At 38.2% G+C, this 12,286-nt stretch overlaps 1 protein-coding gene across 4 annotated transcripts in view; it reads right to left on the bottom strand.

Moving 5' to 3' along the window:
• The window catches only part of PPP4R1 (protein phosphatase 4 regulatory subunit 1), a 66,700-nt gene that overhangs the window by 26,544 nt on the left and 27,870 nt on the right, over nt 1–12,286 (bottom strand). For 3 of the 4 annotated variants that reach the window (XM_069853871.1, XM_069853872.1, XM_069853874.1), the window contains 5 exons: nt 7,017–7,159; nt 5,511–5,657; nt 3,828–3,935; nt 3,046–3,111; nt 481–639 (listed from right to left, as the gene is read on the bottom strand). In XM_069853871.1, coding sequence (XP_069709972.1) covers nt 481–639; nt 3,046–3,111; nt 3,828–3,935; nt 5,511–5,657; nt 7,017–7,159 — 623 coding nt within the window. The remainder of the gene's footprint in view (nt 1–480; nt 640–3,045; nt 3,112–3,827; nt 3,936–5,510; nt 5,658–7,016; nt 7,160–12,286) is intronic. The other variant, XM_069853873.1, reaches the window with a different exon arrangement.

Genomic DNA, 12,286 nt, shown 5'->3' with positions numbered 1-12,286 from the left:
AAAACACCAAAGAACCCACCACCACTACCCAAAAAACACTCACAAACCACCAAAACAGAACATACTCCCCTCTCTAACTACCCTGCCAACACAAAACCCCACCCAAACAAACCCAGAACTAATATCAATACCACTCCACTGCACCACTCTGCCCCTCAAAAGGAGGTGATGGTAAGGGTACCTGAAGCAATACAAACAAGTCATCAAATTTTCCAGTTTGGTAATATTTTTCAGCAATGTTAAGTCACAGGCAGTTCTGTAGCTAAGAAAAGCTATTCCACTGTCACAGCTTTTCTTACATGCTACAGTGGAAACGTGCAGGACTCTTACACCCATTAGACAAGCAGTCTAAGAATAATTTTGCTTCAGGTGCATGAAACAAGTTGTTATCCTCATCTATGAACAGAGGTTCTCTATGAAGCATCACAATAAAATTCTTTCAGTACAACGGCTATTCAAGAAATAAAAAGCAACTCTTACCCATCGCGAAGGATCACTAATCAAATTAATAAAAAGGGTTGACAATTTTGTCCTCCGGACTTCCTGTGATGTTGCACAAGAAACTGCCATGAAGCATTCAGCGCAGGCTTTCCTAACTCCCCACACATTATCAGAGCAGAGCTGGAAAAACCTCGGCAGCTGTTAGGAACACAGTGAGTAAGTTTGCAAGTTGTAACAGGCAGTATTTGTTTCAAAGTAAGTTCTTTTTTCACATTCATTACCTTCACCTGGTTCTCTGCCCTCATACTCTGATGCAATAGTTTAACGTGCTACGCTTTCAGTAGCACCACCCTTCTAATGAGTTGCTCTATAACTTATGGATACAAATAAGAAAAATTCACTTGTCTGAAGAGTAACAGGAAAGTGTTGTCTAACCTGATTTATAAAAACAAAAAAAAACCCCAAACTCACACCTCCAGAGAGAAACAAAACCTTTATTTTCCACCTTAACTTCTCACTGTTAGATTTACCAATCTGTCACTATCTACCCTACAAAGCTTGAACTGCACAGAGGAATAAGGGAATGAGAGAGACACTGCATTTGGTGCAAGACAAACCAAGTTTGAACAGATCAGTGGGTTTACTGATAAAACTGGAGTGGTTTTAAGTTGCTTAGGTGCTCGGGTTTTTTTTGAGACAGCAACGATGGAATGGTGGATGTAGTGTAGTTGAGGCAGGTAAAGACAAGCAGGTCCACAGGGCTGCTTTTGCTTGCAGCAGGCAGACTGGTAGGATGCAAGTAATACAATGATTGTTGCTACAACTCTGTTCTCGAACACTGATGTTCACCTGTTCCTACTTTATGCAGCAAAGTTTTCTGGACTTTACTTCTGATTTAAAAAAAAACATTTGTTACAAAATAAAGTCTCATCTAAAGCCATTCAGCTTTCTAGGTTTGGGTTTGTTTGGTTGGTTTTTTTTAATAAAGCAAAAAGAGCAGAAAATGGCATTTTCTGTTATGGAAATGGATGCCCAGTTGTCGAGCCACATGTTACAGTTCTCACATAAAATACCACTACCTTTTTATTTCTTAGTCTAATTGTAATCTCTACCAATTTTTAATCCAGATTTGTGACATGTATCACTAGGAGAGCATTTGTGTGAGAGGAATCAATTTACATCTCCAATCAAGAAACACATGGGATGTAAATTTGCATAATGATACTTCATTATCAGATGGCTTGAATTACATAATACAGAGGGAAAAATGCAGCAAATTATGTAAGAAGGCAAGAAATGTCCCAAGAGTCACACTAGGTGTACCTGCTCCAATACCTCATCTGCAACAGCTGCAGAGACCCTTGTTGAAGTCAAGCCTGCATTTACATTCTCTCCATACAAGTCCCTCACTAATTTGTAGCACTGACTCATCGACCTCCTCTGGCCCTCAACAACCTCAGTGCTAACATACTCAAAAGGAGAAAGTCTGGAGAAGGATCCCAGTGACTGTCAGTCGTCTGATTTCTGCTCCCTAGTCCTGTCACATTTCCAAGCCTAACAACACCCACCAGCTCCTTCGAACTGCCAGGGGAATGTACGGCACTGCTCATGAGCCTCTATTCACTGCTCCATCCAGTTCACTGCTTCATCATTTTGAACTCCTATCTCTTCCCTTGACTTCTGTGCTGGTTTTGGCTGGGACAGTGTGAATTTTCTCTACAGTATCTAGTACAAGGCTATGTTTTGGATTTGTGCTGGAAACAGTGTTGATAATACAGGGATGTTTTAGTTATTGCTGAGCAGTGCTTACACAGCATTAAGGCCTTCTCTGCTTCTCACATCACCTGGTCAGCAAGCAGGCTGGAGGTGCACAATGAGTAGGGTGGGAACACAGCTGGGACAGCTCATCCCAAATGCCCAAGGGGATATTCCATACTATATGATATCATGTTCAGCATATAAAGCTAAGAGAAGGAAAGGGGTATGTTAGGATTGATTGCTTTGTCTTCCCAAATAATCGTTATGCATGACAGAGCCATGCTTTCTTGGAGACAGCTGAACAACTGCCCACCAACAGGAAGCAGTGAATTAATTCCTTGGATTGCTTTGCTTGCATGCATGGCTTTTGCTTTACTTAAACCCATAAGTTTTCTCATTTTCAGTCTTCTGATTCTCTCCTGCATCCCACTGGGGAGGAGTGAGCAAGCAGCTGCATGGTGCTCTGTTGCTGGCCAGGGTTAAACATTCTTGCCTACTTCTTGCCTAATGTACTTTTGAACCTGGAAACAGTCTCTGCCTCCACAGCCAGAGATATTTTCCTTCAGTCTGGTTTAAATCCTTCTCCCAGCTCTAGAACTGAGTATCCCTTAGCTCTAGACTGTGTGACTTGGCAAGTAAGAGTTCTGTATTCATAGTAACTCTCTTCAAGACTTTGTAATTATCACAAATTCACATCAGCAAAATTAAAGAGTCACAGCTTTTTAAGTCTTTCCTTACTAAGGGAATGTAGCAGTTATCTATCATTTTAGCTGACCCTCCCTGTACCTTGTCTAACTCCACTACTGACTTATATCAAAAAGAAAAGTCCTTTAAGAAATGGCTTACCAGCATTTCTTCAGTGGCTTGCTGACCAACTACACTGCAGATATCTCCAAAATTGGCTGCACACACCTTGCAGACAAAAAGCAAGAAATAACCACTAAGACCATAGCTTTAATACAGCAAACAAAGCAAAAATTTAAAGAGATTTTAAAGCCATATAAACACATTAGGTGCAAACTCAGTATCAGCCACTTCTTCACTCCATGAGTTCCCATGGTTAAATTAAAAATAAATATTGCTTTGTTCATTTCAAGCTTAATCAGCCTTCTTTCATGATTAAAGAACCACCCTGGAACTTAAATGAAAGGAAAGGAGGATAAAAGATAAAACATGTTCAAAGTGCTGTCAAATGAAAGAACACAAGCAGTTATCAAGGAAATAAGCTATGCAATGGTAGAGTAAAACAAGAACACAGTCTCAGCACTTAGTACTATGATGGAGAACTGGTTTGTTTCATCTTAAGGAGCATCTTTAATTCCATCTACACACAGATTTGAGCTAAGGTGCTGATGATGTATCAGCTACAGCTGGTTCACATTTTTGTGGCATAAGGACAAGCAGATTTTTTTTTTTGTTTCTGATAATAGAGGTAGCAACTCCAGAAAAAATGCAGTGTAAAATATAAAATCTGTGGAAATGCAAACTACAAGGAAACCCCATAGCTTTCTCTTATACACGTCACACATGACATCTAGCAAGGAAAAAAGTCATTTAGACAAATATAAGTTCCAAGTTCATGACATAGCTTTCACAGGTAATCCAGACCAGTTGCTGATAATTCATACCTTGCGAACATGAAACATTCTGCAGTCACAGCACATCTCGCAAAACCTTGGAAGAACAAGTCTTTCCGTGATGTCCTTTCCCACCATGGAGGCCATTTTGCACATTATCTAATAGCAAGACAGACAATAATCAGGAATACTTGCGCAACACAATTCTGTGTCAGTTGACAAGAGACTTCTTACATTGACTTTTCATTTTGATGCATATAATTTTTTTGAGACTTGTGAAAAATGTTGAAAAAAGAATCCATATTTTGAATTGAAAATGTTTGGTCGCTTTTGCAAAAAAGTGTTGGGTATTTTTTTTCCCCTTTGTACCCTCCCCCTTGTCATGATGGAACACAACTATAGAAGATACTGGTCTTTCACCAAGCTAAATCAAATTCCAAACTAATGGCAACAACCAAACTTCCAGAAATTACTCATATCTTACCAAATAGGCTTAAAAAAAATTAAAAAGAAAACCAAGTACAATAATCTTTCACTATTCCAATACAATCATATAATTTTACAATTCACAGGAAATTGACAACTAATATACTGAAGTAACTTTTACAGCTTCCACATGCTTTAAAAATTACGGCACTTCATACCACACATATTCAACTCCCTAACATAAAATTACTGAAAAAGCACATCATAACAAAGAAAGTGACATCTTAAAATTGACAGCTTTGCCCTCTACTCTTTCATTCTGATTTTTACTAAATTGCTTTTTAAATAAGATAATCTAGAAGAATTTTTTGTTTAGCTTTCCCAATCACATCAGTAGAACTATTTAAAGTAATTTTCCTATAAGAAATTATTATTTTTATAACTTCTAGGTGGTTGGTGAGCTACACAAACCTTCAAGAAGTTTCAGTATCTTCAGAATCATGACGACAGGTAGAGCAATTTTGCTCTGAATAGTATTCCCTTATGTATTGGTAAGTTTCTTGAAGAAAGTACGAAAAATTTGGTGCCAAATGGAATAGTACCCAGCCTGCTTATTGTTTATGAGTCCAGTCACATTAAGAAGGCAAACCACTAAATGACATTTCTCTCAAGCAAAAAGACTAAAAAAAAAACCCAAGTTCAACCAGCAGAAAGTATCAAATTGCAAAAATACAAACGAAACAAAGGCATACAGCTTCTGCTATTTCTCCTTTATAAATTAACTTATTAATTCACTTACTAGTTTAATTTGACATCATAATTTTTAACCATTAAGGTTGTGTCTAATGCAAAAAGGAAAACCACCAACCATGAGTTAATCAACTCAGATCCTTGTTGTTCTCTCCAATAAAACAAAATCAATACAGAAAACAGAGATATAGCAAAGTCCATCAGAAAGCAAGCTTAAATATTTTTAATTTCTTGAGAATGTACACAAACAATTTGAACTTCCATAAAACAATCAAACCTGGAAAAAAAAAGCATCAACAATAGCAGATGTTTTAGGAGTCAATAATCCCCTGCACTGTCTCGCCCAGCTGGGTTTTTCTTCACAGCATTATGAATTTAAATCTAACCTTGACTTGAGTGTAACGCAGCATGGAAAAAGCTACATATTAGTTACAAATAGCAATATTATTTTTTCCTCTTAATACCACATGGATGTGCATCTTGGAAACACACTATCACTGTAACATCAAGCATTCCAGCAAAATTTATACTGTATGATTTGGTATTACTGCTACTTACAGCCACAGCTTCTGTCTTCACATCATCATTGCTGTCTGGAGCTGTCAGGTCTATCAGGACAGGGCACACTTTGGTCTCCACATCGTATCTCTCTATTAGTTCTTGCTCCAACAGAACTAACAATGCTGCCTGGCTTGTTTTTCTTACCTATCATAAAAAGACAAAAATCGAACCAAGGAATTCAAAGACAGTTTCGTTTAAATGTGTCCTGTATTCTGAAAGCTGTACCTACATACTGCCATACACCTATACCCACTGCACTTGGCAAGAGGACAAGTGCTCTAAAACCACTTTTGCAAACACTTCAGGTTTGAAATAAACTACGTTTGAATCCAAGAACACCTGCATACTGTAAACGAAGGCAACACTATTATAAAAGCATCCACCTACGTACTTCCTGAAACACAGGACAGCAATGTCAAAACCAAAAAGCCATGGTAAAGCTCATACAGGAAAAGCAGTACAAATAATTGGGAATAACAAAGCTCTAAGGAATGTGAATTTTATTAACTGAATCCTCTTTTTCTGAGATAACAAGCTTGGCTGACAATGAATAACTGCATTTATTTTGAATGTATTTGAAATTCTGAGAGACAATTTTGCTCAGTCCCACCTAACAAAGAAATACCGGACAGAAGATAACCATTAATTGACTTCAAATGTGACTAACCCCTGCCTCTCAAAACATAATTTAATCATAAGAGAAAACATTACACAAAATATGAGACTACACAGTGGAATAATGAAATTCTGAAAACACTTCTGAGATCTTTGTTTCAGAGCAGACCAGCTAATTAACTACAGAGTATAAGAGTTGAAAATGATAAACAGACTCATTCATCTTCTAGTATAAGAATATCAAGCAGAAGTACAGTCATCGCATTATACATGAATTAGCAAACCAACTATTACAAAAATATGCTTTGGCACCCATTTTTTATTGTGAAAAATCTGGAAACAGCAAGGAAAAAAACACTGACAAACTCAGACGCCTGAAATACTTAAAATAATATATCACTTCAGACTAATCTAGTCTGAAATGACATGAAGAAGCCCACAGAACACTTTAGAGAAACTACCTCACACATGCAGAGAAAAAAAACCCATGCAAGTCCAATCTAAAAGCACTATTGGACCAATATACAAGTTATGAAGGTACATAATGGTGTTAGAAAACTGAATTATATCAATGAGTCAGGTTTTTGTAACTATTGTTCCTTTTTGCCAAATTTAAAATTATGTCAGCTCATCAAAGTGACTGTTTGATCTTGTCCACAAGAATTCAATACCATATCTAAGGCCCAAAATCAGAACAGATAATATTAGATGAAAAAATGTTGGAAATTTTATTTAATTAAAAGTTCACAGTGCCATGTATTTTGTGTCATTCCAAACATCTTTATCCTGAAATATTACACACTTGCATGATACTAAATTGTTTAAATTCAAAACCTTCACACCAGGTATAATCAACCACCTAATAAACTATGTGTAAAAGACACTTACCTGGTTATTCTGGTCTGCGAGGTATCGTACCACAATAGGCAGTAAGTATTTGGAAAAAGCATATGGGATAGAAGGTCTGTTTTCTTGACAGAACATAGCAATGTGAGGCACCTGTTCCATCAGCTCTGCCCGCACTGTTGGCTCTGTCAGGGTCAAAATAAAAGCAAACAAGGCACAATAAACATTTACAAGCATACTGCCAGAATAAGCTTTTTGCAGTCCTGTACGTAAAAGCTATGCTCTCTAGTGTTCACGTCAGCACATTTATGTCAAGCTTCATTTTGAGGAAGCATCCACTTTTTGCAAAACCAGGTACAACTGCACTCTGTACTGCTAAACTACTAAAAAGACAGGTCCCATGTTCTCAGTCAAAAAACAAGAAGAGGTATAAGAAAGCAGGCCACCAAACACTATGAGTATCCGAATCCACCTAAACTCCCTACGAGTATCACCTACTTCCAAGTCCACTCGTGGGCGCAGCCTCAGGAAAGATCCCATTGAGCAGGACAACCAGCCACAACCACCAATGCTCTTTTTCATCCTTTGCTTTTTAAGGCTACTTATATTTTTGCCAGATGGAAAAGGTCCTGCATCTTTGTAGTTGCTTCTGTTAAACCTTTCAGGTACGTTTTCCACCAAAGTTGGTGACTATTTAAGAAAAAACTTAACTCGCTCTTTATTCAGAAAACAATGCACTGTTTGAGAGAACCCTAATCCCCACAGAACATGCACACCTATTTGGGGGATGAGAGAAACAAAAAGAAAATAAATTAAAACATGGATTAAATTCCAATTATTAAAGAAAAGCTTCATTTAGTAAGTAGGTAATTATCACATGCCCAAAGAAAAAAATCCCCATATAATTTCAGACCTTACTAAGTACGTCTATCCTTTCAGAATTTGCTGATATCTGTAGCTATTATTAGAGAACTGATTATCTGTCAAAAGCACATAATGAATATTCATCAATTACTCTTAATTTGCAGAAAGTTGATTTGTAATACTTTAGATAATAAGGTGTATACTGTTGACAGGATGCACATGCCTTACTAAAATGTTGCATATAAATTGTCCAGGTAAAACGTAATAGTATGACCAGAATCATCTTCCTTGGAATAGTTGGAATTAACAGAATACATTAAAAATACAACCTGCTGCTAAATAGAAGCATGTAACTTGTATTTGTATCTAACACAGCCAATGCATGCAGCACTTCGTTTTCTTGCACGCTAGTTACAAGTGATAACTTATGCCTGAATAAACCAAAACAAAGACAAAGCAAGTACCATGCTACATGCAGTCTCTGTGTCACTGAGGACAATGAGAAAAGAACAGCTCATACCACACAAAATAATCAAGTGGTCTATGGGGTCCATTTATTCAGCCACAGACATAAATTACTTTTTCTACAGAAAAATATACTAAAATCCTCTGTAAAAATTGAGTTGCTGACAAAGTTTCCAAATACAAAATGAAATCAGCTGTTTTCACGACTAAAAATTTTATTCCTACATTGAATTCTGGTCCTCCTAACTGACAAGGCCTAGCTTCTTGACTTGTGAAAGAGGGGCTTGAAATGTGCCCGAAAATTGAGTCCTTTTACATCTTAAAGTGTTTTTCCATCTGTGTAAAAAGCTGCTCAAAGGTGGCTGAGATAAGGTCTTGAAAACATCTTCCATTTGCACCTGCCCAGTGACCAATAGAGAGCACAGCAACTACAAACTCAACAATCTTTCTTTGTTAAGCACATTTTAAGATGGAAAAAGCCATCATCACTAAAGACACCCTGCACACAGCCCCCTTCCCAAGAGGAACTCTTTTCAAAAGACTGCAGATGGGAAACACATCAGAATGAGGAACCATGAGGCAACAAGGGATGGAGGGCCGAGAGGTGAGTGACAGGAGACAGGCCTAGCAACTAAAGGGAAGGGACACTAGAACGTGTTAGACAAGAAACTGGAACCACGGTCCAGTGCCAGGGCTTGGAGGGACTCATTCCCACCTTTCTCACAAGGCTGCTATCTCAAGACATGCTCAGGACATGATCCAAGGGTAAAAGAGGCTTGTGCCATAACACTCTGTCACTTGGATCTTGTTCTCATTCCTGCCTCATTGCTTGCAGCAGATAGAAGATGACTTGGGGGGTGGGAGAAGGACGGTGAGGAAGAGAAATCGGCTGAGGCTGCATGTTTGGCAGCAGTGCATCTTAAATTGTTTCTGAATTTGCTTCAGGCAGTTTCCACCCTCACAAACCAAAAAATTGTGGCTTCCATTATGCCAATGCAACTGTTTGTGCAGCCAGACAAACTGTATCAAAGAATTGATTTGGCTGACGCAGCTTTTGACCCACCACAGCAGCATGACTGAACAGCAAGAACTGGCACTCAGATTCATTTCCCTGTGCAATCACACACTTCTCTCAAGGGCCAGAACCATCTGATGATGGGAGCAAGCAAGTGGTGGTAAGAGAAGGCACTGCGACTGCTTGCTGTTATATTACTGCAAAAGAAGCAAAATGCTGAAAAATCCCAATTGATTCCTTTTCCTAGTGTGAAACTATACAAAATACTCAAGGCAGAACCTTCACAGAGTAATCATACACTACTCATCTGATTGCAGTCTGAACTCTTATCTCTTCACTGCTGAAGAAATGCCATCACTGCAATCAAAGCCAACAAGAGCTCTGTGGTATCTTGTTATCAAGAGCTATGTATAAAGCTTCGGCCATAAGGCACTCAAAATAGGCAGGGAGTTTTGACTTTGATACCTCTGCAGTTTGCCCACCCACTTGTAAATTAATGGGAACGCTGCCTTTCCTCAAACTGACTGGGAAACCAAATTCATAACAGTTACGAAGCACTCCAGTAACAGACCAATGAGTACGAAACACACAACATCCTTTTTCTTCAGAACAGGGTTCATCTATTATGCAGCACTTAAGACAGTGGCCACATTACCTGCAATATTGAAAAGCTGCTCACATAAAGCAGGCCCCCTTCTTCCTGAGCTACTAAGTAAGCTCTGGCTTTGTGGGGAACACAGACACATGAGATGATGCAATTAAAGATTTGAAAAATTAATGCCCAGGAATGAACTAGATCTGCAAAGTCACCTTAGTTCTTATATTCCCTGACTTGTAAGCACATGGCTCTGCGATTTTAGTAAGGTCAATTAAAACCAACAGAACAAACCAGCACTGTGCGTATAACCGGCTGTGTAATGCAACACCGTCAGTCACTATCAAAAAGGCACTTGTGCTGTTCTGGGGAATTACCGCTGCTATGCAAGAACCTGAACCTTCAGCTTTCCAATTCAGATAAGAGCTCAATTCTTGCAAATACTGAAGCATATGTTCCAGTGTGCACTGAATAGAGCCTAATCTTACAGTCTGATGGGGTTACAGTAGAGGTTTTCTTTTGCATTGTATTTCCTAAAGATGCAAGTAACAATGCCAAAGATTTCCTCTAGATACAGTGCTTTCTAACTCCTTTCACCCATTCCTCAGCTTTGTCTTCGGGTTAGAGGGCTGGTAGCTCCTAATACACATTCCAGCAGGCTTCATTAAATGACACCGTCCAACATTTCAGTTTAAAATTTTCTATTCTATGGTTTAGTTATCACCACAGTGAATGGAGTATCGCAATATCAGTTAAAATCATTATACATGGCTTCTTAAAGGGGAATACATCTGTGTGATATATTTTTTGCACTGTACAATACAGTCAGGAGCAGACTTGGACACAGTATTAAAAAATCCGTGTGGATACTTTTACTTCACATCAAGACCAGAAGTTTCTATTTTACGCATTCTGGAAAAATCACAATTAGGTTCTCCATAACATTTCAGTTTTAGCTAGATCACCAATCACCATTTAAATTGACATCCCAAACTGACTCCAAAATCATAGAAGTCATTAGCTGTTCCTTTCCAATCCATGAAGAAACATTCACATCGCTCCTAGAATTTCACATAGTCTCTCTTGAAAGCAAAGTGTCACATACTCACCTAGCTACTCCTAGCACATGCACTTAGCTTTCTCATATAGATGTGTAAAATTTGTTTTATTCCTGCTAAGGCTTCAGTTCACTCTCTATTACACTTCAGCTATAAGGAAGTGAGCCACTACAGTCAGCTGTACACTGGAAATGAAAAGGGGATATTGCAGAGCTCCAGAGCTGTTATTTGTAAACGAAGTCATTATTCCAGAGCCAGCTCATAACTAAGTTTATTTCACAGTAGCTTATTCTAAAATAGCATATGGTATTTAGAAGAAATTCTGCAAAGCTTTTACTATCACAAAACGACAATTCTGGAATACAAGTAACAGCCAATTACCCCTACATTTGTGAGTGGTTGTAAGGGTTTTGTGTGTACAAGTGTGTACGAAGAACAACTACTGGCGATGTTAATGCTGTTTTAAATGACAATTTTGATGAATGTTAAGAATATCCGAGTATTAATAATATTAATATTTGTTCTATTAAGGTTGTGAGTAAGCAGTAAAAGTGCATAGCTTTGCATTTATATTTTCATTCATTAAAAAAAAATATTTCGGTGAAAGGCAAATGAAAATACCGATGCACATGTACTAGAGAGAAACAAACGGCACAGAAAACATATGCATGGCCTCTCCACTGTATAGATCCCTATTTCTGCATTCAGCCTGAATAGAAGGTGCACAGCATAACAATACGCCAATGTGCCAAGGGCATGGCAATTGTACTAGATTTGTTCCAAGTGAACAACATTTGCACGATTGAAGTTCAAATTAAATTTACAGTTCATCAACTCAAACTTTATCCCCTTCTTTCCCACATACAATTTTCCCTTCCTCTCTTTTTCCTTCTAGTGTCACCCCATATTCCCTTTTCAATTTCCCTCATTTCCTGTTTCATCCATCCCTGCAACTTTCCTACCTCTTTTGAAGGCAAATAAAAATCTAGACAAGTGAAAATACAGTGTAACCAGAGCTTGTCCCTTTTAGCTTAGGAGTCCCTCGGAAAGACAGATGTGTCCCATGTGTGCGCTAATTCAGTAGTCAGGTTCTTTTCTCTTACTAACCAGAAACTGACTTCATTACATGATTGTCAGTGCACGGACTGAAAGACACTCATGACAGACGGTAAAGTCACCATCAGAAACATGAAGGGCCAAAAAAAAAAAAAAAATTGATCATATCAAGCAAAGGTAAAACTTCTTAGTGCATCAGAAGATGGGAGAAGAGGTACGGAAAATCCAGAAACACGAAGATGTGGGAGAAGGAAAAAAA

The sequence above is a fragment of the Phaenicophaeus curvirostris genome, chromosome 3 (assembly GCF_032191515.1).
Source record: "Phaenicophaeus curvirostris isolate KB17595 chromosome 3, BPBGC_Pcur_1.0, whole genome shotgun sequence".
NCBI lineage: Eukaryota > Metazoa > Chordata > Aves > Cuculiformes > Cuculidae > Phaenicophaeus > Phaenicophaeus curvirostris.
This window is presented reverse-complemented; position numbering and strand designations above follow the sequence as displayed.